Here is a 24,867-nt window from a genome sequence, read left to right on the forward strand (position 1 = left end):
TCACCTAACCTTAGGCCAGATTTACCTAAATGTTTTTATCACTTAGGGTCAAGGTCGTAAGTTTTCTTTCCTCCCCTAGGTACCTTAACGGACAGAGCCACCTGGGCAGGCGGTCAATGACCTGAAGACGCGAGCACCTCAGGCGCCACAGGCAGCCGTGGGGTTGAGGCACACGACATGTCTAACAAGTACCAGCTAGAGTCAAAGAGCGGCTTGAGATACCTTCACGTGAGGTATTGCACCTCAAAAGATGCACGCAATCACTCTCGTTTATTTAGCATTCAACTCCACTTTGTTGACGATTCTTTGACTGCATGTTGTTGCCACCAAATAGTTGCGATGGTGATCGTCTTTGTTGATGAGTAACTCGTATCTCATTCACATCATCAAGATTGTTTTGAAACTCTCTTGACTCGTCGCTACTTGCCAAGTTGAATCAAGCTTCGCTTGGTCTTGTGACACTCTGAAGATCTCTGAGTCTCACTCAGTCCTCACGCGGAGGCAGTTTGCTTGCGATATCAAACACAGCGACAGATGACTTTTCCTGTATCAAAGAAACAGATCAAACGACTCTATTCTCAAAGATAGTATAGATACATTCACTTATATATACTTATCAAAGACAAAAACACATCAACTGACCTCAAAGACCAAAGGACTAACAAGACGTTATCGATCCATTCCCCTTGCGTCACCGATAACCACCAAGAAACCTCTAATCCCTATTCGGAGAGGGCCCTTCAGGCACGAGGTGCAGCACCAAAGCACCCTCGAGGTTCCACTGATACTGGATCTGATCTGATCTGCTTGGTTGTCGAGTTGCTTCACTGAGTTAGCTTGCCTGCTTGTGTCGTACAATGCTGTAACTCGTGACAGCTCAGCATCTCAAACCATAGCCACAGGCTCCAACATCTGACTTGTACTACATACTCTCCAGTTCCCTCCCTATAGCGTGTCATCTTTCCTCATATTTCTATTAATTACGATCTGTAAAAACACGAGATTCGTCTCATTTACACTATTTTGTTCTCTTATCGTCATTTCGTGTCTATCGCCATCTCCAAGTCTGAATTTAGCCCGCCCCGAGCCACCTTTAGCTTCTAGCTCCCTCATATAAACCACCCAGCTTCCTCCAACCCTAAATTTCTACCACTTACAACCCATCCCTTCTCATTACCAAGTCACGTTCACGAAACACCAGCACACCGAATCAGATACTTCTCTTATCTTACTTTGTACCTCGGGTTTGACGTCGCACCACCGCAAAGGACAGCTTGCACGTGCTTAACTCCATCCTCTTTAGCTCGAGGAAACCAAGCCCATCGATCAGCTCTTCTCCAACGAATCTCTCCTCTTCAATTCTCATCAGCCTTCCCAGTCTCTTCCCATGTCGACCACACCGTGGGATTACATCGCCAAACTCGTCTGCATCGGCGACTCAGGATGCGGCAAGTCTAGTCTTACCATCCGTCTCTGCGAAGGACGCTTTTCGCCTCATCACGACGTCACCATTGGCGTTGAATTCGGCTCCCGTATCGTCCCCGTCGGCCCTCCTCACTCAAAAATCGGCGCCGCCAACTCTTCAGACCCTGATAATAAGGACCAAGAAGCCGACGGTCTTCCTGAACCTCCTCGGGATGACTCCAACACACCCCAGAAGCATATGAAGCTTAGTCTTTGGGACACAGCTGGTCAGGAGACATACAAGTCTGTCACTCGATCTTACTTCCGAGGCGCAAGCGGTGCCCTGTTGGTCTTCGACCTGTCTCGAAAGCAAACCTTTCAGCATGTTACAGACTGGCTCAACGATCTACGACAGATCGCCGAGCCCGATATTGTGGTTATCCTGGTTGGTAACAAGGCAGACCTGACACAACAGGAGGACAATAAGCGTGAGGTCACACGTGAGGAGGCAGAGGAGTGGGCCAAGCGTAATGGCGTCATGGAATACGTCGAGACAAGCGCAAAAAGTGGCGAGAATGTGGAAAAGGCTTTCATGCGGGTAGCAGAGAGGATATACAACAATATCCAGGCGGGCAAGTACGACCTTAATGACAGAAGATCCGGTGTCAAGGGTGCAGGGGCTGGTGGAAATCGCCAAGTCAAGCTATCTGGAGATGCCAACAAGTCAGCGGGAGGTGGCTGCTGTTAGAGAATAACCCAAGACAATGCGAAGAGGAGGACACAAATGATCTACAGACACACGACGCATCATGATACCCAGTCAGCCAGCAAACGTCGTCATCATCGAATAAGTGTATGGAAAGCTCAATATGAATTGTACACAATAATGCATAATACATTGCTGGCCTTTACCGAGGCCACCTTTATTAAGGGCAACAGAAATGACAATATCATAGCATTACCGAAACAAGATCCATCCGTAACTGCCTTATTCCGTTGATCCTGTTTCGTCTTTTCTTCCTTCATTCCTTGCTTTGATGTCCCAACAAATCCCGCGACCCGTCTTTTACATGAATTCCCCAATTCTATATCCTTGCAGCACGTTTTCGAAATCGAACAATACAAAACACGTCTGCATGGCGGTGCATGAGACAGCTCGTCTGGATCACTGTGTGATCAAGAAAAAAGAGATTGCTCAAAACATTGATGAACCCCCTTAGTCGGTGACTCGCCAGTTGTCGAACCACTTCATGTACTTGTACTGCTTGTGGTTGCCAGTCATGCCCCAGCAAATGGGGATGAAGTAAATGTAAAGGCCGATAATGACGGTGTAGAGAATGCCATACACGATGGTCTGGATGGTCTTGTTGCGGTTGCGAGTGAACCAGTCAATAAGGAAACCAAAGTTGAGAATGGCAAAGTAGAGAGCCGGGTAGTAGTGATGCACGTAAGTAACACGAGCCATGATAACAAAAGGAAGATAGTGAAGGAACCAGCCGGCAAGGGGGTACAATGCCGCGTAGTGAATGTGGTCAATCTCGTTCTCGCTGAGATCGTTGACACCTCGTTGCCATCGAAGAATGTACCAGACAATGACAAGGCCAGCGATTCCAAGGGAAGCAGTAGAACCCCAGTAGACGAGAGGGTTACCGAGGAGGAAGTACTTGACGATATCATCACCCCAACCGCACATACGGAGACCGACGTGAAGGAAAGGCCACTGCCACCACTTGGAAGCAAGGTCATCCTGCTTATCAGGGTCAGGCACCAGAGCGTTGTTAGAGGTCATCATAGCGACGTTCAGATGAACAAAGTCGTGGAAGAATGGGGACTTGTAAACACCAGCCTCGGCGGGAGGGACTACATAAAGTTAGCATGAGCAAGTCTACATCATTTTCTTAATTACTTACGCTTGTCGTTCCAGTGAGCCTCAACGTTCCAGTGGGTGTAGGTGTCACGAGGGTTGTTCTCCTTGGTGCAAGTAACCTCAATCTGCTTGAAACCCCATTGAGGAAGGTTGACGTTGCCAGCTCGGAGGTAGCAGCCAAGGACCTCGTGCTTGAGACGGAAAGCAGTGGTGAGAGTCCTGATCTTGCTGCGGTCACGAGAAGCAGAATCGCGAACAACCTCAACCTTCCAGTGGTCCTTGTCGTCACCAACAGTCAGGTTACCGTAGCTGGAAACTTCCTTGTGGCCTCGGGTGACAGGCGCAGCGATGTCATGAGAGTGCAGGTTGCGGCCAGTCTGAGCGTGAATAAGTCGGATGACCGAGTTGTCACCAATGAATCGGAGATCACCCTCAGGGTTGTAGTCCTCCTCTCGGCGGTTGGGGTAGAAGAACCAGTCGTTGTTGGTGTCCTTGTGGTGGTAGCAAGTAACCTGCTGCTGCTTGGAACCCTCGGGGTATGTCTGAACGTGAGAGTGAAGAAGACCACCGCCGTAACCCATGTTCTTGATGGTAGCGCGAGAACCAATTGCGATCTCGAGAGGGCTGTCCTTTCCAACCTGGGTACCCTTGAGGTTAGCCTGGAAGAGCGAGCTCATCTGAGCATCACCAGGGCCGGAGCGGTCGAGGATGGCGAAGTGCAGGGCGAAAGAGAGGAGGTAGATCAGGAAAGGGATGACGATGAGGCCAACAACACGGGTGATGACGTGGGCAGCAAGAGTGGTCTATGGGTGGTTAGTAAAGCACAGATATCAGTCATAATACTACTTACAACAGGCATCTTGGTATCGCCGAACTTTCGCCAGAGATCCTCAATGGTGTAAAGACCAACGAGAGCAGTAACGAAAAGACCAACAAGCTTGACACTGCAGACACAGCCAATGCTGAGACCAGTCAAGAAGAGCCAGAAGAACCACTCGGGCTCGAAGCTGTTGTGTCGCTGGTTGTGGAACTTGGACCAGCAGAAGACAGTGGCCACGGTGCCGCATAGCAGCATAGAGTCGAGCAGGATAAAACGGCTGATGGTGGTGTAGGAGTTCTCGCAAAGAACCATCAGAGTAACGAGCCACACAGCAGGACGTCGAAGCTTGAGCTCACGGGCAGTGTAGTAAGCAAGAGGAATACAGAAGATACCGAAAGCCGCATTGAAGATACGCATGATGGTGTAGTTGACTTCCTCGGGGTACTTTTCGCCAGACTTGAACTCGAATGTTCCGTTGTAGCCAGCCAGGACTCCAGAGAGACCGACGAGCATCTTGCCGAGAGGAGGGTGGACATCGAAGTAGTATTCATGCTTGATATAGTAGGAACCGAACTTGCCGAAGCTATTGGAGCGTTAGAAAGGTTCGCGGGACGGTGAAAGTCAATTCGACATACTGAGCTTCGTCCCAAGTAACGATATTGCTGATACCAATCTTGTAGAGTCGAGTGAAGATAGCCAGGAGAGTGAAGATCAGCGGGGCAATGACAACCTCCCACTGGTCGAGTGTCTGAAGCAATGAGGGCTCCTGAGATGTGGTCAGTATTGTTCAATGGCATTGCTTTGATACACAGGTGCAGTACCTTCTTGACAAGCTTCTTGTTGTCCTCGGGCTGAGGAGTCGGAACTTGCAGGTTAGCTTGTCCGGCGGCAGGACGCTGTCTCAGACCATCGCCCAGGTCAGCGCCTGAGGCGACGGCAGCCTTGTCGGCAGCCATGATTATTCAATCGTATAGGTACCGGTTCGAAGGAGAAGTCGCGATGTTTGTAAAATGGATGATTTGATGGGAGCCAAAGGGGGTTGATGTTGGCGAAGTAAGCTCGACAGGAGGGAGACGGGAAAAAAAGATTGGACGAGCTGTCGAGACTCAAGGGAACCTGGAAGGGAGGAACACCAGCTTCAATGAAGGAGCCGTTATCTAAAATCCTGTGATCATAGAAGAGAAACACAGGTCGGAAGGGGGAAAAAAAAAGAAGAAGAAGAATCAGGAGAGGAAAAAAGAGCTGGAGATGCCCGAGTCCAAAGAAACGAAACTGAACCGGTTCGGCTTGTGGTGGTTCTAAGGAAGAATATTACACGACAGTGAATCTCTTCCAATCTGTCCCCTGAAATGCCACATATGCTCTACGGGCGAGTCGTCACCCAGGCACGCTAACAGCTGCTCCCGTACGGCTCCCCTTGGCGTGAGCTCCCGACCAGTCGATAGACTCGATACTACCCCCACCTCAGCCTAGTCCAGCCCTTCCAGCTCCCATGTCCGTTTTCGATAGCGCGTTGCACTGAATGTTTTAGGGGCAATCAGCTGCAGGGATCCAGGGATGAAATTCAAAAAAGTGGCGCCGTTCTCTGTCAGTTTCAGCGGCTCAGCGGTATGTACTCGTCAGTGAGCAGGAATGACAAGAAACACTCCAGGTCGCGTGGCCCAATGGCAAGGCGTCTGACTACGAATCAGAAGATTCTGGGTTCGATCCCCAGCGTGATCAGTTTCTTTTTGCTGTTTCTCGACCTGAACTTGTTTCTGAAGCTTCTTTGGTTGAGACGTTTGTTTCGAATTGACCTTGAAATCGATAAAGCAAAACGGCGCAGTAATTGTCAAGTACAGTGATGAACCACCAACATCTAAAGGCGGCTCTTATGTCAATGCCAGTAGTAAGAACTACTACACTGGCATTTCTACCATTTTGCTCGATCAAATTATTGTCGACGATCACATGCTTCTTCAGGTCCTTGATACTGAATGCAACCTCTTCAGATAATGAGACATTGATTATCAGACACCTGTCTCCTACTAATGACGTCCATCTCTGCAACCTCCCTACGCAAGCGAAGAGACAGAGAGACATGCAGAGCCGAAGGCGTTCAAGGACCCACGGTTCGTCACGACTGAACCCCGAATTACTGAACAGAACCACCCTCTCTCTGTTTGTCTTTTATACTGAATCATGAAACACGAATAAGCTCAGCGTGAGTGGCCTTTGAACACTATTTCAGCAATTGAGTTTCACGGCTATAAACTAATGGATCTCAGTATCGTACGGCATCGAGGGATACAGCTTAAAGGGTCCAGAAAGGGTCTCCCTGGCCCGACGGCTTCAGCGGAACAAACCCCGATCTCATCTGTGCCTCACTGATACAGATGGCCTAAAACCAAGAGATTGACCGCCGAATTCAATTTGTTCCCCCGTATTTTACCGTCTTTGGCACCATGAATCCTATTCCTATGCCTCTGTCGTTCAATTTCCCCACTACATTCCCTATATATCCGAATCCTCGTCTGATCGAGGTTACGACAACATGCGGTTTGATCCGTTCCTGTAATCGGAGCGTACCTTGCCCTGTACTTATGAAACTGACAGAAATGTTAGTTGGGGTTTCAACGGCTGCAAGCGAAACCGTCGATTTTGAATTGGCAAAACGACGAGATTGAATTTGTTGCTAACAGTCAATCTCTGATACCCAATGACAATTGTATAAACGGAATAGACTCAGAGGCCTTCTGTGAACCACAATCCACAGTCACATGCTAAAAAACTGCCCCTATATTCCCCTTCTGATCGCTCCAAACGCTGCACTTACTGCATATTCTCCGCTTACCGTCCGCTATTCGGAAAACTCCACTGAACGTCACTGGGGAACAAAATCGCCTTATGTCATCCAACTCCAGTCCAAAGTCAGAAGAACAGAGCTAGAGACGCCGTAGTCTCTGGCTTCTCCAGTCTCTCGTCATTCCGTTGTCTAGAGGCGCCTGGTCCTGTGCCGTTACCGTTTCTCCTCACTGCTACAGTACTATTACTATATTGTAGTTCTCTTCTACCTTGCCAGATCCCCTCTTTCAGCGTCGTTCTCTACCATCCTTCTCTCTCCTCCGCTGTATCAGTATCGGCGCAAGTACAGTACAGTACAATACAGTACAGGTCCCAACAAGCAGCTCCTCTATCTTATTAGTGCGCCCGTACGGTATCTTGGATCGCCGCTTAGGCCTTTCCCTCTTGCCAACTTACTTTAAGCCTCCACTCCAACCTACCTACCTACCAACTTGATGTCTTCCCTCGTCTCAGAGTTTCTCATCAACCCCGTCTTGCGTCAGGCTCGTCGATTTTCCGAAATCTCACGATCTACCTTCACTGGCGATGGAGGCGACTCGACCGAACACGCTGACGCAGTGAGCGATTCCGGCCATCCTGATAGTCCTGTCTCTGCGCCTGTACCTGTATCTGTACCCGTACCTCTGCCAGTACCTGAGCCGGCACCGGTGCCGATCAGCGAGTCTCCCCTCACCAGGCCCCTCAGCGTCTCGACCCAAGAAACAAGAGTTGAAGAACCCGAACCAGTTCCAATCATGTCCCAAGAAACTCCCCCCCGCGATCATATCGGGATTGCTCTGAGCCCGCTCAGCTCTCGTCGGATTCCCGAAGATGATGGTATGCGCGAGTTGCGATCCCGGATCCATTCGATCAACGCCCAAGACATACCCCAAAATGATAAAGCGCGGTTAATCCACGATATTCTGTTGGAAGGATATAAGTCATCCAAGACAGTACCGCTTGTAAAGAAAATCCTCGAGAGTGGTGAAGGCTTGGATGTACCTCTATCGCAGTCACCGTCGTCGCCACTATCGAGGCCGTTGAAGTTCTGGCAGAATCAACCGGATGAGGAAATATTTATCTTGAGCGAGGAAGACAAAGCACCGACGTATGTACCTGTGAAGCCGCCGAAACGACATGGAAGTGAGACTCCAGTGGAACCTTTAGAGGTAGTACCAGAAACGGAACAACCTCTTGGATGCCAACACTACGAACGAAACGTCAAGCTCCAGTGCTTCACATGTAAGAAATGGTATACCTGTCGTTTCTGTCACGATGCGAACGAAGATCACAACCTCATCCGTACAGAGACCAGGAACATGCTCTGCATGCTTTGTGCAACACCACAGAAGGCTTCGGATATGTGCATCAACTGCGGCGAGTTGTCAGCATACTATTATTGCGATATTTGTCACTTATGGGAGAACCGCCAAAGTAAACCCATTTACCACTGTAACGACTGTGGTATTTGTCGTCGAGGCATGGGCCTCGGCAGGGACTTTTTTCACTGCAAGGTGAGAACAGTCATGCCTCAATGATGGTTATTACTGACTAGCCGTAGACCTGTCGAGCGTGTATCTCAACCTCAATTGAGGGCTCTCACAAATGTATCGAGAGGTCAACAGATTGCGACTGCCCCATCTGTGGCGAGTACCTCTTCACTTCACCACGGCCTGTGGTCTTCATGCCTTGCGGTCATAGTATTCATAAGAAGTGCTACGAACAGCATATGAAAGTGTCATACAAATGCCCGATCTGCAACAAGAGTCTTACGAACATGGAGAGTCAGTTCCGAAATCTGGATGTTGCCATCCAGACTCAGCCCATGCCACCGGAGTTCCGCGACACCACTGCCGTTATTCTGTGCAACGATTGCTCCGGAAAGAGTACTGTTCGATATCACTGGTTGGGTCTGAAATGCTCCATATGCCGGTCATATAATACGGTAGAACTGAATATTGTTGGAGGTGACCGTGCGGTATCTCAGCCGCCTGCTGAAATGCAACCGATTGTAGAAACTGGACGGGATGCTTCTGGGTCTGTGAGTGGAAACCGAGCACCTATAACAGTGGGAAACAGGCGCAGGCATTCGTCTCACGGTGTTGAGGCTCAATACCGCGCTCCAGATAGAGTTGCACGATCAGTGTCCCCTGGCAATATGGGTTTCGACTCGATCATGGCACACCTGCCACCAGACGAAGAGTCCGAGGACGATATCCTTGGAATTTGGAGAATCCGCAACCGTGGCAACAATGCATCAGAGAATGACGAAGACTCTGAACTGGATGATCTCAGCGACACACTTTCGGACGCTGAAGAGGAGGACGACGATGATGAAGAAGACGAAAACGAAATTGTTCTTATTGGACATCGATGAGCAATCACAAAACAGCATGATATAAAATTCAAAAGGGTTGGCTAGGTTCTTTTACTGCAAGGCGTTTGGGGGGGACTGCATTAACCTGGTGGTGGAATACCAGTTGGAGGCTACGGACTAACCACTATATGTGTACGAAGGGATGTGACTAGGTTGGTGGTCTGCATCTTGGGCGCTTATTATTCTGCGTTGATCTTGGGTTTCTGGATAAGATTCAACGGACACAAAGTAAGGTAGCATGATTGTTTCAGTATGTACCTAGGGCATTGAGTACAACAAAATCTCTATTCTGGCAGTCTTAATTGCGCCGGTTAAGTGAAAGCATTTCCCTAAAAACGCCTACCGATACGATATTTCCGTAATTCCAAATTCAATTCGTATAGAGTTCATCCCGCTCACTTTAACGTCGTCTTGCCGCGGCAGCGGGTTGCTGTGCCTCTTGTCTGAGTTCCTTGATAACTTGCTGCACGGAAAATACATATTAGAAACTCTTCCAACTCGTAAACAAGGAAAGCTAGATTACGCACCGCTAAAGCCTCTGGGTTCACTCCGCGCTCAATCATAGAGATGCAGATTGATAGAGTTCGGCGATCAAGGTGACAATTCTGTAGTCTCAAGTCAGCGATCAGGTCTTCGCGCGTGTTGTTTTATGGATGAGCTATCGTACTAGGATAGTAGAGATCTCGTGCAGAATATCCACGGCTTGTTGCGCAGCGGCGTGCTTATCTGGTTCAGGCATGATGGCGGCTGATGGGGGTTTGATATGGTGTATGAAGAGAGGGGAGTGGATGTGGAGGTTAACTGAATTGATCATGGCGGGGAGACGCGGGTCGCGGTTTGGTTTGGGCTGATATACATCATGACACCCAATAAACAGCAAAATTGTCACGAGAAATGGCATGGCTACCAATGTTTTAGAAGGATATTTCAGCATGATGATTTAGTTCAAGTTTCGATCTTCAACACGATCTTGTTGTTAATATAATTAGCATCTAGGATGCCACTTGAACAAGCAGTCCCAAGATGTCTCAGAGATAAACTCAAGGTTATTTCAAACAAAAACAATCATCCAAGGTATAATTATCATTCTTAAACAGCATTATCGCACATAAACGATCATCGCAGCATAATCCATCAATCAACTCTTTAGGTCTTCATAGCCTCCACAAACAACTCCCTCATGCCCTTTAGCAGAACAACCAATTCCCTCGTCTCATTCAGCTTATCCAGCACCCTCTCAACCTTTTCCCGCTCAATCTTGGGTCTGCAGTGCTTCACATCGTAGTCGCGCGAGCTTGTAACAAGTTCAAACCAAGCCTCGCGCTCCCAGTCCTTCTCGTCAATATGCGTGTACACAAACTTGAGACGATCGTCGTGGCCAGCGCCCTCGATCTTGAGGCAGAGGTTGGTGATCCAGAAGTCCAACTCGGGGACGTTGAAGCGGGACTGTGCTTGTTGCTGTTGAGCGTATTCGCGCTGTGCGGCAAGTCGGGCTTCGATCTCGGCTTGTGTTTGTGCGATTTCAGCCTTGAGACTGTTGCGGGTTGCGAGGTGGTTATCGCGCTGGGCAGCGAGGGAGTTGATAGCGCTCTCCATCTCGCGCGTTTCCGCCTCTTCCTTTTCGATTGTTTGTTGGTGCGTCGAGGTTTTGACTTGAATGATTTCGATGTCTCGCTTCTTCATGCGTTGATCCTCTGATGTAGTGGTTAGTGTGTATCATATGCGCCGGCAATGTTATGGTATGTACCTTGAAGTTCAGCGACGTTCATGCGAAATTGATTGCGCTCTTCGAGGACGCGCTTACGGCCCTCTTCAATGAATGCATCAAATCGGGCTGTGAACTTTGCCATGCGATCGCGCAGGTCATCGAAGCCAAAGTTGATGTTGGGCAGCTGGTTTGCGACAGAGGGGCCGACGGGGGCCATGCTCTGTCGCATGCTGGCAGATAGGGAGGACTGAAAGTCGGTAGTCATTGCGTATGCCTCAGGATCGTGGAGTGGTTTTGACTGGTGTTGTTTTCGGCTTCAAATTCTTATTCCGTAGGGTGAATGGGGTTGATCATGGAGACATAAATTGGGCATTGTTCTCATGCATGGATGGATGTATTGGAGTATTTACACCGCGAAATTGCGTTGCTCGGTCGACTAAATAAATGTGGCGCACCTCGCTTGCACCGCCACGTGGGGCCGTCGAAAGCTTCACTTCTCATCGCATGCGCTGAGCATCTCGTTACTTTCAACGTCTACTTATACTCACCGATACTTCTCTTTTATAGATACATTTCAGCTTTCGCGACCAAATTCCTCATCGCATGACCTCATATGACATAGGATGCCTTTTTAGTGCTTCAAATACCATTGACTCCCGCTCGAGACTCTCTTGCGCCTGTACTAGCCCATCTCGCGATGAAGAAAGGAAAATCGGCCAAAATTTCAGCACATTGGAAATCAAGACTTGGGCCAAATGGCTGAGACCAGGCGACTTACGGACCTGATCCACGGTCACGTAGGAAGTCTTACTTATATACCACCTGAGAATGCGACTGCGCAACCTGGGACTTTTCATACCAGTCGCGTAACTGCTGAAGGTGAGTTTCTATATAATCGCTATGCGCGCATCGCAATACTTACAAAGATGTCTAGCGCCTCACTTCAAGGTTGTTGGGTCTTCAGCAGAGTTATACCCGCCTTCAAAAACTCCTGCTCCGGAGATCTCGTCCAACCTATGGCAGGAAAGAAGAGTTCAAAAGCGATGGCTTCTTCAGGCTCACCCCGAAGCCTTCATGGGTAACTCAGCGCTATTTGATCTTCTACAGGAGAACATGAATCGCTACTCAAAAGTCGAGGGCGAGGTTAGCGATCTGCCATTACTTGCTATCGGCCAAATGACCAATGTGTCGGATCATTCAAGAATCACTGGGTCACCCATGCTTGCGGCTGCTACGGGAGAGTCAGGAGAGCTGCTTCGACTGGCTCGGATCGATCAATCGAAATGGAAATGGGGAAACGACAAGCGCACGACTCTCCAACCTTCAGTGATAGACCCTGATGATCCCGAGGAAGAGGCCATTTGGGCCAGCGATGGTCTGCCAATCTCTCAAGTCAAATTCGCAACCAGTCTCACACGATATGATGCTACCCGCTGGCTCATCGTTCAAAAGCAAACTTCGACCACGATTCTCCATCCAGAGTATCACAAGGTTCCGGTAGCTCAGTCGTCCGCATCGGGTCCCATCATTCATCAACCACGGCTGTCGCGAATCGATCCTAACCCAATCTTGACCATCTCACATAAGTCTACTGGTGGTAACGCGCAGGTAGATGTCGCTTTCAATCCAAGTTCCAAGGGCCTGCCACCACAGATCGCCATCATCGATGAATGCGGATATTGGTCAATATGGGACATCTTAGGGGGAAACAAGCTGAAAACACGACTTTTGCCTTACTCATGTGGGCATATCTCGGATGGGTTGTTGAATGAATTACCCTCTACGACAGAGCATCCTGCCGAAAAGCACGGGGTTCTATTTGTCGGCACAGCCAAAGTGGACAGTTTCTGGGAAGATGGTTCACAAAGTGCTGATGACTCTAGAGAATCTGTACGACGATCGAGTCATCTACTGATCTGGAACAGGGAGAAGTACGAAGTCATTGACCTCGCGTCGCACATAGCTCTGCCCCGACTCTCGTTGTTGGCTCGTCCGAAGTCCAAACCTGATGCAATTCTTGACATCAGAGTCAGCCCAGCCAACCAGAATCACATATTCGTCTTAACCATGCGCACTATTTACTGGGTTGACTTATCTGCGCAAAGCACGCTGGAGGAGGAGCAGGGACCAAAGCCGACTATTCTGATATCCTGCCCTCGTTTATTGGAAAGGGAAGGATTGCGAATGACAACATGCCTTACTTCAGAAGATGGGCAAGAAATTGCCATGGTGTTTGTCTTTTCTCCGACTCACAGACGACTTCAAACCTACTGGTTTGGGCAGTCAAAGACGAGTGGTCTTCCTTATTGGCATCGTGACACGCTTACCCTTCCTCAAAATGGCGAATCGGCCAGTGGTGATATTCAATCACTTGAAATCCACCCGGTCAAGCTCACGCGGGACGGGGACGCTTCGTCAGGCCTTGGAGCCGATTATCACCATGCAGGAGTTCAATTCTACCAAGGCAGCATCCTAAGCAAGAATTTGGGTGTACAATACTGCATCTGTGTCTCAGTCAAAGATCGCAATATGCAGATTACGTTACCTAGTGGGCGAGTTGGTCGTAACAAGTCCGACGAAGCGCAGCGCTGGAAGAAGAAACGTAAACATTTCATTAGACATATGGGCAACACGTTTGTGCTTCCCGAAGGCATGGCTGATGACAACATCAAGCATGTGGTGAAACCTAACAATCGATCCAAGGACCTCGACAAGCTGAAGAGCAAAGCATCTGCAGTTTTTGGTCCCATAAGCTTGAACCTGGATGGCTTGTGCCGTTCTCTGCGACAGAACTTGCTGGCTATTTCAGACAGTTCTCATGATATACCCCCCGCTCTACTCTCAGCTGTTCAGGAGAATATCACTGAGGGGGTAGCTGAAGGGAGACTGCCCCTAAAGACTTGGAAAGAAATCGGCGACGAGCTTAGTCCAATGGATTTACGAAATGGGTTTCACGAAACACAACCCGATATGCTTGATTTGTTTGCGGGCAATGATGGACAAACGGTCGTGACGCAACTCGGAAGACAGACCTCGCAAGAGTGGATTCGGGAACTCGTCAGCCTGTCGCATCTTAACCAAACATACGTTGATCTTTGGCTTGATCCGCTGGAGGGAAGAATACCCCAGCAAGAGGAGGAAATAATAAGGGGATGGATCGCAGACTTGGCTAAGGATATGTTTCTGGCAACAGCTGGAGTTATGGTACAAGATGTGCCTCTTCTAGGACCAGCAAGTCAGGAAGAGGGTGGACGTACTCAGCCGACTCAGTCGAGTGTATTTCGAATCAAGTCGTCGCAGTCATCAGAAGGTGGAATTCCTTCATCACCTCTCAGTGCGACACCAAATAGCACTGATGATGCAGCGATCAGGCGACTCCAGCTCCTCGCGCCATCATTGAGATTGGACAAGATGGAAAACGCCAAACCGTCTAAAGTGCTATCATATTGGCCCACTGAGCGTGGTGTCAGCACAGATGACTATATATCTAGTGTTGCCATTGCGACCGACAGGAAGTTTGACGACGCAAGATCACGACTGCAAAGGATCGAAAACAAGCGAAAGGCCCAGAACGACAAGTACAAACTTCCACCGTTTATGAGAGAGGGAAGGGATCCCAAGGCCATAAGGACTTCTGTGCGAACTACAGCGGGCAACCCCATGTCTTCGCCAATGCGTCCTCGGAGAGAAGAGCCCATGGCGCTACCACCAATATCTGTTGCTCCCACACCTCAGACCATGTCGAGCCAGCAAGGTATACCTTCATCGTCACAGAGTCAAGGACTCTTTGGGCCATCGTTTGCTATGAGCCAGCCTGTATCGGGCATCTTTGGAGATAGGAAGAAGGCGAAGAAGAATAAGAGGAAGAGTGGTTTTAGATAAAGCAAGCGAAGCGAATTACAGGAGTATTGGCTATACATTCAGGGTTATTGATGATATACATGACATATATAATTGCTATTATTTAATTGCTAGTCAGGAAATCATGAAGATTGGTTGTTTCCAACTGTTGTTTGGGTTGTGTGACCCCGAGTCTGTTATTAATGTTCATGATATCCAGGCTTGGGCGCTTATGTAGGGGACCCAGTGCTAAAACGTCATCCTCAATTGTTAATGGTTTACTTGACTTACAACCAACATCAACTCAACCATCACCACGACCTTGACCCAAAATTCATGAAACAACTGCCCCTACGATTAATTACATATTGTAGGACTACTCAGATCAATCGGACATCATGTCTCACTGCCATGATGAACATTCTGGCCACGGCCACGACCACGACCATGAGCATGATCACTCCGACGATATCACACCAGCAGTACAGTTCTCACTCTACAGTCAAATCAACTTTGATCATATTGTCACTCTGAATGAAGCCCAGCGAGATGCTGGTCAGAAAATCGTCAAGAAGACGTGGCAAGAAAGACTCAGCGTTGAGCCTGAGCTTGAGAGTGACGTTGATGAACAACTTCTCATGACAGTGCCGTAAGTGAAATCACATCTTATACACACACCTTATACTAAGCTACATCAGATTCACGGCCCAGATCAAGCTTCACTCCATCCTCATCCGCACATCTCCCTCAGCCTCGGCCCCCAAAACCCTCCATCTCTTCATCAACCGAGATGATCTCGACTTTGCAGCCGCCGAGGAGTCAGACCCTATTCAGACTCTCGAACTCTCCCAGACAAGTGATCTACAAGAAATTCCAGTGAAGAGAGCCCTGTTTGGAAAGGTGCAGCGGCTGGTGCTCTTCTTTGCGGACAACTTTGGCGATGGCGATGAGGATGTTACCCGTATCTCGTACATTGGTTTCAAAGGCGAATGGACTCAACTTGGACGAGCGCCTACAAACATCATCTACGAGGCTGCTGCGAACCCGGGAGATCATAAACTCAAGGGTACGAGTGTGAATCAGATGGGGAGCGGAATTGGAGGGAGGGGTCCTGGAATTTAACTAGAGGTGACCAAGGTCAACGACAATATTCAACAACAACAAAAAAGAATACATAGAGAGTCTAAATGATCGAGTCTCGTAAACTAAAAAAATACAAAATTGATTTAAACCGCTTCATTAAACTATTTCATCTATCCATCTCTCGTCTTGAATGGTGCCTAGGGGAGGAAATAAAACTCGGGACCTTGAACCTAACTGATAAAAATACTTGGGTAACTTGGTACGAATTTAGGATAAGTTTAGGATACCTTTTATAGAGTTTATTTTGTCACCCTAAACTTGGGTGTCATTTCACTACAACCAATGCTAGCCGGGAATTTTCCGGGTGCCGCAAAAGCTCTCCAGTATCTCAACCTCACCCAAAATCTTTCACCACTATCAACCATCGTCCTCAATATCCCACCCACGGCGGCCCAATTGCTCTCCTCGACAGCGTCACCCGCCGCCGTCGACACGCCGCCTTTCACAAAAATGCCTCCCCGTCTACCAATTCGCCTGGCCCTCCCACGGCCCTGCGCCGTCGCCGCCCGGCCTCTCCTCCTCCCGCTCACAGCTACCCGCGGTGTCAAGTATGGATGGACCACGGCTCCTCCTCGCAGCAAGCACAAGCGATTCAACCAGCCTTCTTCCGGTCTCCCTGCGCTCACGAGCGGTCCTGCTGCTGCGCTGAAGCGTCGGGAGAATACTACGCCTCTGCGCTCGGGTGTCCTTGCTACCAAGAAGGGCATGACTAGTGTGTTTGTTGGAAAGACCCGTGTGCCTTGTACTGTGCTGCAACTCGACCAGGTCCAGGTTGTTGCCAACAAGACTCGACAGAAGAACGGTTACTGGGCTGTGCAGATTGGTGCGGGCTCGCGTGATGGTCGAAACGTCACAAGCCCATTGTTGGGTTACTACGAGGCCAAGGGCATTGCACCCAAGGCGGAGCTCGCCGAGTTCAAGGTCCGAAACGAGTCTGGTCTTCTTCCCGTTGGTGTTCAGATTCTTCCCGATTGGTTTAAGAAGGGCCAGTACGTCGATGTCAAGGGCCGATCGCGGGGTATGGGTTTCGCTGGTGGTATGAAGCGCCACGGCTTCTCCGGTCAGGAAGCTTCGCACGGTAACTCCAAGAACCACCGAACAATCGGTACCACAGGTCCTTCGCAGGGCAGCGGTAGTCGTGTTATGCCCGGCAAGAAGATGCCTGGTCGTATGGGTAACGAATTCGTCACAGTGCAGAACCTCAAGGTCATGATGGTGGATAATGACTTGGGTATTGTGCTAGTCGGTGGACCTATTGCCGGTCCCAAGGGTCGTGTTGTTCGTCTTCAAGACGCCAAGAAGCGAAAGGCTCCTCCCCAACCTCATCGCGAAGCTGCTTTGGCTACTCTATTGGAGCGCAACCCCGATCATGAGGCTAAGCTCCAAGCAGCACGGGAAAGGCATCTTCAGCTAAAGAATGAGAGAGAAGCGGCGCAGCTTCAAGACTAATGACTTTTACCATGGATTGTAAGAGGGACTTTGTACTACGTATGATAAAAATGGGAGAGATCATAAGCGGGCTTTTTGTATTATACACACACACACCATCTACTGTACAGATTCGACTACAACCGGAGTACCCAGGGTTATCAAATTCATTTTAACAACAATGCTCGCCTCCCATGTTCCCTTTGAGTGGCCCATCATGCCTCACTTGTATTCGACCTGCTTTCGGAATCCTCTTGTAGGAGCATCCTCCTCTACAACAGGAAGATCCTCAACGCCTCCAGTGAGCGCCTTGAAAGGATCACCATTATCAAGGAGATCCAACCTCGTACCATCGCTCATGGTAAGACTCCACTCTGTAGTCGAGAAGAAGCCCTTGCTGGTAGGTCTGTTGCTCGCAAAGCGCATGACACCCTCGCCCTTTGTGCCTCGTACTGAGAACCAGATATCGATACGGCCGTGAAGCTGGTTCATCTCGCCGTGGATCCAGGGGATTTGGTGCTTGAAGTAGATCTCATCGCCGAGGAGATCGCGAGCATCTTGGTTGGTTCGTAGGGCGTAGAGTGTCGAGGAGACGACGGGTGAGGACATCTTTTGGTAGTTGAAGATGGCGACTGATGAAGCGGCCACGATGAGGAGGAAGATGGGGAAAGTACGGCGCCAGCGGAATGTCACATCAGCTACATCTACACAATCACAAATGTCAGTCTAATCCAATTGCTTATAGAGTTTCAATTGTCCGTACCTGGAAGCTCTCGGTCCGCCCTCCTCGACATCATGGGCCCATCTCCAGGCTTGGGCGCGGGAGTCATCCATCTTCTCTGCGCTGGTCTCAATGTGACAGTTCTTGACTTGAGAACAGCCGCCAGGCGTCGTCGGACGATCCTAGGTAGCGCTAGTTGTTGTGACATGGTGATTTTGCGCTTAATTTCTGGTGATCAACTGAATGGGAGTTGATCAGCTGAGGCTCTCAATTCCTCGATATCGGCGAAATTTTGCTGCCGGACGCCGATCTGATGTTGGTCAGTGGAGGTGGGGCAAGGCCGGTGTGGCGTCATAAGGCTGAGCCTCACTTCAACCTCGTGGACAGTTTTACCATGTGACTGACGAAAGACAGGCTCTTACATCACAACCTGGCCTCAACTGTTTCTTATTCTTAATACTGCATATTTTCTCCTCAGATCAAGTCTTTCGTCGGGTCTTAGCGACTTTATCATGCCCGCTTATCAGGGAACGACAGCCCGTTTGAGGCGCACATTTCACTATCCAGAGGAAGACTCTACAGACTCACAGCCTGAAGCTTTGGATGAACAAGGTATACCATAACAGTCTTGGCAAAATACCCAAAATGCACCTCTAACAATAATATTAGAACAAGAAGACTATATCAATCAGCTCGCAGCGGAAAATGCCGCTCGAGATATTCAGTTTCGCCGCTTCCTCCTCGCCATTCCCCTTCTGGCAACCATCCCCTATCTTCCTGCCCTCATAAACCCTCCTACAGCACTTCTCGCTCTCCTCAGCCTAACTTCTCTCTTCTCCACGGCATATTTGCTTCATCACCAACCACCAGCATCATCAGGAATCCCATTCCTTGATAGCTGGGCAAAACCTAGAACTCCACGACCCACTCGCCCACCATCCCTATCAACAAGGGAGTCTTCAGGTGTGTTTGACGATGATGATGAGGACGAAGTAGAGGATGTGTCGTATGTACCTCGTGGGAGGCCACGACAACGTAGGAGTTCGTTCAGCTACGTCGAACGAAGGTCACCCCTCGAAACTTATCTGCCCTACCTAAATTTGGGTCTCGGCCTAGTTTTGATTTTGATGGCCTGGGCAATAGGTAGAACAAAAAGTGAAGCCGTATGGCCCGGAATGGGTTACTTGCCCTTGGTGGTCTATGGTATTATTCTGGTGTCAAAGATGGTCATGGGTAGTGTCGACCCCGAGAAGGAGTTGTCGTCGCTCAAGTATGACTACAAAGGTGCCTAATCATAGGTAATTATCAAGCATTTAGTTAATTTGGTATGACAAGTGCAAATACACAGTGAAGAATAGTTCTATCCGATCAACGCATGTCTTCAGATCCCTCTTTTTCTATCCGTTCCGGCCATTTCAGTCGTTATTCGGGCATTTCTCATTACAGCCACCTACATGTCTATCGAATCATTGAAACGCAAAATACCATGGCTTTTCAGAACTCCATCGACGCCCTTGGGTGGTCGAGGGAAAGGATCAGTCATTGGGCTCGCATCCGGTGAGTCCGATGACTTGTCTGTCACCAAAGCCAGCCCATGAGACTTGATAGCATCTACCAGTGCAGGTACCATGTCCTATTAGCAGTTAGCAAAGAGTTTGTCAATAGCAGAGAAGAGGAGTTTCAACATACCAGTAGTCGAGAATAACATATTAATCCCATGAAGTTATTGCTTTGGGCAATTCTCACAACCTCCTTAATGGAGGTACTGCGCCTTCCATTGGGTCCCGAGGTCTCCTCTCGTCCTAGGTCGTTACACAAGAAAACAGGGAAATTGGGCTGTTTCCAATTCAAGGCTGTACATAGTCGAGGGCTGAAGCTGCTGAATACAATCGATCGGACCACATCAGGAGCCTGTGCACGTTGTGTTCGCGCATGCTCGAACACAATGTTGAGGATTGAATCGACAAACACGTTGACATCCAAAGCAGGCCCAAGCGAGAAGGCCTTTTCTTCCTCGGGAGTCGGGTACAATACTTGGAGATTGACATGCATTCCAGGGTTGAGTAAAGCAAGTGCTTCCTGAAGTGTAACGCCGGACGTCGCAAGGATGTGATAGACCTCAGCCATGCTTTCAGCTGACTTGGTTTTCAAGTTGGGAAGTTCTGCACGGCTGTTGCTCCTGATAGTCATGGAAGTGAATTGTTCCAGAGTCAATCTGCAGACAGGAATATCAAGGCCACCGCAGGCTATTGTCCATCTAGGCCAGAGCACAGGGATACCGTCACTGGTATATTGGACAAATAGCCTTACATAATCGCCCGAGAGGCTCGATCCAGTGACAATAGCGCTAGTTGGTTGGTTGAATTGGCTTGTTGCTTTCCAGTAGGTTTCAAAGTCGGTAATCTCCAGAGGTTGCCCTTGGAATGGCTTGATGACCTGCACAGTGAAGCTGATCTGTCCAATGGCGCGAAGGCGGGGATCAAACAGTGGCAAACAACATGCTGAGGAGCCTTGTAATCCCTTGAAGATGCTTGATAGGGCGACCGTCTTGGCAATAACCTTTGCGCCATATGTGGGGAACACGTCGATATCGAGACTGAAAGTATCCAAGTTGTCAACCTGGAAGGATACCATACGGGTGTCTTCTTGGAAAGGCAGAATGATATTCTTCGGTATAAGATCCGAAACTTTTGAAGAAATCGTGAGGCGAGCGGCAGGGTATTTTCCGTCCTGGAAGAAGACAAGGGGCTGTTCCTCGAAATCTCCGAAAGAGATCTGAACAACTGTCTTTGTGTCAAGGAAGTTGTGTCCGTATCGGCGCAGAGGAATGATTGGAGGAGGAAGTTCGAGTTCGGGGATCGCATCGGGGTCAAGAGACATGGGCAGAGGCGCTGTACTTGAGTCCATAGGACCCAAGGCAGGCTGCACCATGAAGGGGCTGGCTCGTGGTCGTGTGTTGAATGGAGTTAGCAATTTCATACACGCAAGGTGTCCCTCCCAAGCAGCATAGTACATGGCTGGAAGATCCTTCTCATCCACGATGCTTGCATCGACCCCAACCTTGAGTAGTGCTTGAAGACAGTCGACATTGCCTTCGCTTGCAGAATGTACCAGTGGTGTCCATCCATAAAGTTTATCAATTTGGTCGAGATCAGCGCCATATTGCTTGAGGAGTAGGAGCAGTTCTGAGGTTTGGCCAGCTCTCGCTACGAGATGCTGAGGGTAAAGGCCTTCAGCATCAGGCAAGATCTTGGCCCCATGCTTCAACAGCATCTCAACCACGGCCACCGAGCCATGTTCGCAAGCGAGGTTCAAGGGCACATGATCCGAATCAGAAAACGGATCGATACGTGCAGATCTGGCAAGGAGAAGTTCGATGCAGTCGAGATGTCCGTGGATAATAGCATGAATCAAGGGGGTGAAGTTGTCGTGGTCGATGAGGTCGATGGTTTTTTGATTTGCTACACGGTAGTCAGCCAACTAAATCAATACACAAACATTGTTCAGCAACTTACCATCCAAGAGGACCTTAAGCATTTCCAATCTTCCGTGAAGACTGGCATAATGCAGAGGAACCCGGCCATAGACATCCGTTCTATCCACAACAACATTGACTGACAAGCCCCACTCCAGGACGTACTGCTTGCCATAGATGGCAGCTTGGTGCAGGCAATTTCTCTCATTGATATCATCATAAGAGTGGAGGTCAACGAGACCTGTGTCGAGTAGGACTCGCAGGGACTCTTGTGGAGCTTCTGAGATGGCTGCTAAGAAGGTCCGCGTGAGCCTTTCCATCAACGAGCTATCTCCATCTCCAGTGTCGTTGGCGGAGCGCATCCGTTGAAGAAGATCCTTTAAGGACTCGAGGTTCCCTGTGATAACAGTATCAAGTAGCAGTGTGTCTGCGTCCCCTTCATCAGTGCCGACGAAATGCTGCGAGGTTACCACGTGCCCCGACTGAAAGTTCACTTGGATTCCATCCGACCAAGCACCAAGCTCTTGTAGACTTGTGGTAGCCTGGTCAGAAAGCTCGCTTATTACCGTAGCATTGAAGAATGGCTGGACTTCGACGGCTCTCGAGAGGTAGAGCTCCTTTGTCTTGGACTTTGATGTCTTGTCCCACTTTTTGAGAATCTTTGAGAAAGCAGTACCGTTGATCTCGACAAACTGTTGGAGTTTGTTTAAGTCGGTAGCAAACTGTTGGAAGCCTTCCTCGAGGGTAGTGAACTTGGCTGAGCGCCGAGAGATGCCATGACGAGACTGTATCACCTTCTTCTTATCAAGGAGCGTCTTGAGGCGAATTTTCAGCTACGGTATGTCAGCTACATGTGCCCTTATTATGTTTCGGACGTGATACAAACCTCGGCTTCCTTCTGCAGGTAGAAGGCGTTGACCTTGTCGAGTTCCCGTTCCTGTTCCTCATTTAGCAACCATGTCGGGATGTTCATGGCGAAGACGTAACACCAGAGCGAACTTACCAGTTGGAAGAAGAAGGTTGCTTTATTAGCCTGGAGAGCGGCCTGGGAATCCACGGGGGTGGCCGAGCGGAGAACATCGTTCTGTGAGGTTAGGGTAGGGGTCGCAGACAGCTTCTTGATGAGCTACATGGCGGCATGTCAGTGGAAGAAGTCCCAAGAGTTGGTCGAAATGCAATCTGGTGGCGATGAAGAAACATGGATGGGTAGGGGATGGCGAACGGAAAAGCAAGGAATTGCTTTTGGCCAGCCACTGTCACACTGCGCAATGCTTCATACCCCAAGGTGATGGGGTCTGCGAATGAAGCAGGGCATATACTCGGAGAATGATAGCCCAGAGCGGCAGTGGGAACAGCAAGGGCAAGGGCAGGGACACGAATAGGAAACTGAGAAGCCAGTTGGCAACCAGAGCTGAGAAATGCAGACCGAGCAGCTGGAAGAGGAAGGATTGTAAGGGCCTTGAAAAGTGATAGTGGACCGAGCACTGCAGCGTGGGAGATGACAGCGGAGTCCGTAGATGGACGGGGCTCTCGGTGGCAGGAACGGAAAGGTTAACAGGGGAGGGAATGACATGGGCGTACCTTTTTCAGAGCCTTGTAGTTGACAAAGCTGGCAGCATATTCGGGCACCTCAAGCTGACGCTTCTGGATCTGCTTGCCAAACTTCCTATAGGAGAATGTGAGTAAGCTATGTGCTCATAGTACAGACCATGACGGCAGAGTTGCCATTAGTCTCTGAAGAGCTTCCAGCTCAGAGTGGGTTCTTGAAGGGTTCCTGAACCACTGCGAGCTGGGTAACTCGAGACATAGAACAAGGAGCAAGGAAGTACGGATATATCTTACATGCTGCGGCGTGGGCGCCCGTGGGAGCTCTTGGTGACTTAGGGAGCAGACGAGGGAGCGGATAGGTGAGAATGAATGGCTGACTTGGCGATCGTTGCTTGGAGGGAGAAGTGAGCGAGGATGTGTGGCTGGAAATATGCGAGTTTCAGTGTCAGTTACAGCGTCCGTGTGGTATCTTGCGTGTGTTTTGTGTGTATGTGCAACAGTGCAGTGTTGAGGGGAAGGGTAGGTAGGTAACGAAATAGAGAACAGCCAGCAGCGGAGACATGACCAGGTCAAGCAAGACAGAGACCAGAGCAAGGAACGGGGTCCTTGAGAAGCTCCATAAAGATGCACATGAGAGATGAGCCAGGCATTAAAGGTGCATGTCAAAGTCAGACCAAGATCAGCTCAGCCCAGGCAGAGTTGTTGAAGAGCTCCGGTGGAGTGTGAGTTGAGACCCTGTGGATGCGTCCCGTTTTCTTCACAGCAGCACAAGCAACCAGTTGTTTTCCAAGTAATCCCACTTCTCTTTTCCTCTCTTGCACAAGCTTGTCATGTATAGAGTGACACGCGCACGATAAACGCCCGGTTTCTTCAGGGTCTTTGCTTGGGCCTTGGCCCATCACCCGACAGCCCGGTTATCCTTAGACGACGTCCGAGATCGACTCCTGTAGGGCACGTGGGGGGGTACCTTGACCAAAGTCTATGCCATCACTTTGGCTGGGCCAGCGGCGTAAGAAAGGGCGTGAACTGCTGACGAAAAAAACGCTCGCGAATAGCGTGGCCTCCAAGCGTGTGTGTATAGAAACGAGATGCAGTTTATGGGTAAGGGTTCGATAGAATTATGAGAGTGAAGGGTAAGGCAGGGTTGAATCGGATTGGATTGGATACGATATTGGAGATCCTCACTCACCAAAAGCCGAGGCACTTGCTCTCAGAGACTCAGTCAGTAAAGCACAGACCGATAGTCAAATCAATGGTGTTCCTTGATTGTTCCAGGCCTGTCAAAGGGCCCTGTTCGTTATGTGTCGAGCCTTGAAGGGAGCAGAGTCCACTGAGACGAGGCTGGACTGGTTAAGGTTGTTGAGTTTCGTAAGTTGACTCAAGTCGACGTGACGTGGATCCGAGGCGTGTTCAAAAACGGCAAGTGATTTTAACAACAACAATTTCTTCTTTCCAATAGTGAGACCTCCAATTGTATTTGGTAAGAAAGGACCTCAGAATATGATCAACGTCGTGGTGATGGTGTTTTTTTATTATGTCAAAAGACGAACTTGATGGGAACCAAAAAACTGCCCCTCTATGGATGCTCTAAGGCAAAGGAAAGCACAAGCTCAGCCCAGTGAGTGGCTCTTGCAACGAGACGGTCAACCAAAATGGTAATGGAACCATTCACCAAAAAGAAAGAAGCGGGGACACGAAATGACATAGATTGAC

General features: G+C 49.4%; 10 protein-coding genes across 10 annotated transcripts; 5 read left to right on the forward strand and 5 right to left on the reverse strand.

The window, feature by feature from the left end:
• Positions 1 to 1,387: 1,387 nt before the first annotated feature.
• FTJAE_7666 (GTP-binding protein rab2) lies at positions 1,388 to 2,152 on the forward strand (the record flags this gene model as incomplete). The annotated part of the gene is made up of 1 exon (XM_037354405.1): positions 1,388 to 2,152. The coding sequence occupies one exon, from the start codon at positions 1,388 to 1,390 to the stop codon at positions 2,150 to 2,152; it is 765 nt and encodes a 254-aa protein (XP_037205254.1).
• Positions 2,153 to 2,620: 468 nt separating this feature from the next.
• Positions 2,621 to 5,047, reverse strand: FTJAE_7667 (dolichyl-phosphate-mannose mannosyltransferase; the record flags this gene model as incomplete). Its single annotated transcript, XM_037354406.1, has 5 exons — positions 2,621 to 3,264; positions 3,315 to 4,074; positions 4,122 to 4,674; positions 4,727 to 4,857; positions 4,913 to 5,047. 5 exons carry the CDS (start codon positions 5,045 to 5,047, stop codon positions 2,621 to 2,623), a joined length of 2,223 nt encoding a protein of 740 aa, XP_037205255.1.
• Positions 5,048 to 7,369: 2,322 nt separating this feature from the next.
• FTJAE_7668 (Zn-finger) lies at positions 7,370 to 9,291 on the forward strand (the record flags this gene model as incomplete). The annotated part of the gene is made up of 2 exons (XM_037354407.1): positions 7,370 to 8,156; positions 8,540 to 9,291. 2 exons carry the CDS (start codon positions 7,370 to 7,372, stop codon positions 9,289 to 9,291), a joined length of 1,539 nt encoding a protein of 512 aa, XP_037205256.1.
• Positions 9,292 to 9,691: 400 nt separating this feature from the next.
• Positions 9,692 to 10,030, reverse strand: FTJAE_7669 (mitotic-spindle organizing 1; the record flags this gene model as incomplete). The annotated part of the gene is made up of 3 exons (XM_037354408.1): positions 9,692 to 9,754; positions 9,819 to 9,896; positions 9,959 to 10,030. 3 exons carry the CDS (start codon positions 10,028 to 10,030, stop codon positions 9,692 to 9,694), a joined length of 213 nt encoding a protein of 70 aa, XP_037205257.1.
• Positions 10,031 to 10,437: 407 nt separating this feature from the next.
• FTJAE_7670 (kinetochore SPC25) lies at positions 10,438 to 11,264 on the reverse strand (the record flags this gene model as incomplete). Its single annotated transcript, XM_037354410.1, has 2 exons — positions 10,438 to 10,985; positions 11,039 to 11,264. 2 exons carry the CDS (start codon positions 11,262 to 11,264, stop codon positions 10,438 to 10,440), a joined length of 774 nt encoding a protein of 257 aa, XP_037205258.1.
• A 635-nt stretch (positions 11,265 to 11,899) lies between these two features.
• FTJAE_7671 (rna polymerase i-specific transcription-initiation factor rrn6) lies at positions 11,900 to 14,881 on the forward strand (the record flags this gene model as incomplete). Its single annotated transcript, XM_037354411.1, has 1 exon — positions 11,900 to 14,881. The coding sequence occupies one exon, from the start codon at positions 11,900 to 11,902 to the stop codon at positions 14,879 to 14,881; it is 2,982 nt and encodes a 993-aa protein (XP_037205259.1).
• Positions 14,882 to 15,237: 356 nt separating this feature from the next.
• FTJAE_7672 (60S ribosomal protein L3) lies at positions 15,238 to 17,431 on the forward strand (the record flags this gene model as incomplete). Its single annotated transcript, XM_037354412.1, has 3 exons — positions 15,238 to 15,488; positions 15,538 to 15,905; positions 16,272 to 17,431. 3 exons carry the CDS (start codon positions 15,238 to 15,240, stop codon positions 17,429 to 17,431), a joined length of 1,779 nt encoding a protein of 592 aa, XP_037205260.1.
• A 201-nt stretch (positions 17,432 to 17,632) lies between these two features.
• FTJAE_7673 (FMP35) lies at positions 17,633 to 18,339 on the reverse strand (the record flags this gene model as incomplete). The annotated part of the gene is made up of 2 exons (XM_037354413.1): positions 17,633 to 18,114; positions 18,174 to 18,339. The coding sequence occupies 2 exons, from the start codon at positions 18,337 to 18,339 to the stop codon at positions 17,633 to 17,635; spliced, it is 648 nt and encodes a 215-aa protein (XP_037205261.1).
• Positions 18,340 to 18,643: 304 nt separating this feature from the next.
• Positions 18,644 to 19,423, forward strand: FTJAE_7674 (uncharacterized protein; the record flags this gene model as incomplete). The annotated part of the gene is made up of 2 exons (XM_037354414.1): positions 18,644 to 18,743; positions 18,801 to 19,423. 2 exons carry the CDS (start codon positions 18,644 to 18,646, stop codon positions 19,421 to 19,423), a joined length of 723 nt encoding a protein of 240 aa, XP_037205262.1.
• Positions 19,424 to 19,581: 158 nt separating this feature from the next.
• On the reverse strand, positions 19,582 to 23,334 carry FTJAE_7675 (ankyrin repeat nuc-2; the record flags this gene model as incomplete). Its single annotated transcript, XM_037354415.1, has 7 exons — positions 19,582 to 19,764; positions 19,821 to 21,592; positions 21,647 to 22,439; positions 22,493 to 22,543; positions 22,610 to 22,732; positions 23,188 to 23,272; positions 23,315 to 23,334. 7 exons carry the CDS (start codon positions 23,332 to 23,334, stop codon positions 19,582 to 19,584), a joined length of 3,027 nt encoding a protein of 1,008 aa, XP_037205263.1.
• Between the last annotated feature and the right edge of the window lie 1,533 nt (positions 23,335 to 24,867).

Source organism: Fusarium tjaetaba (assembly GCF_013396195.1).
Source record: "Fusarium tjaetaba strain NRRL 66243 chromosome Unknown NRRL66243_c0000155, whole genome shotgun sequence".
Taxonomy (NCBI): Eukaryota; Fungi; Ascomycota; class Sordariomycetes; order Hypocreales; family Nectriaceae; genus Fusarium; species Fusarium tjaetaba.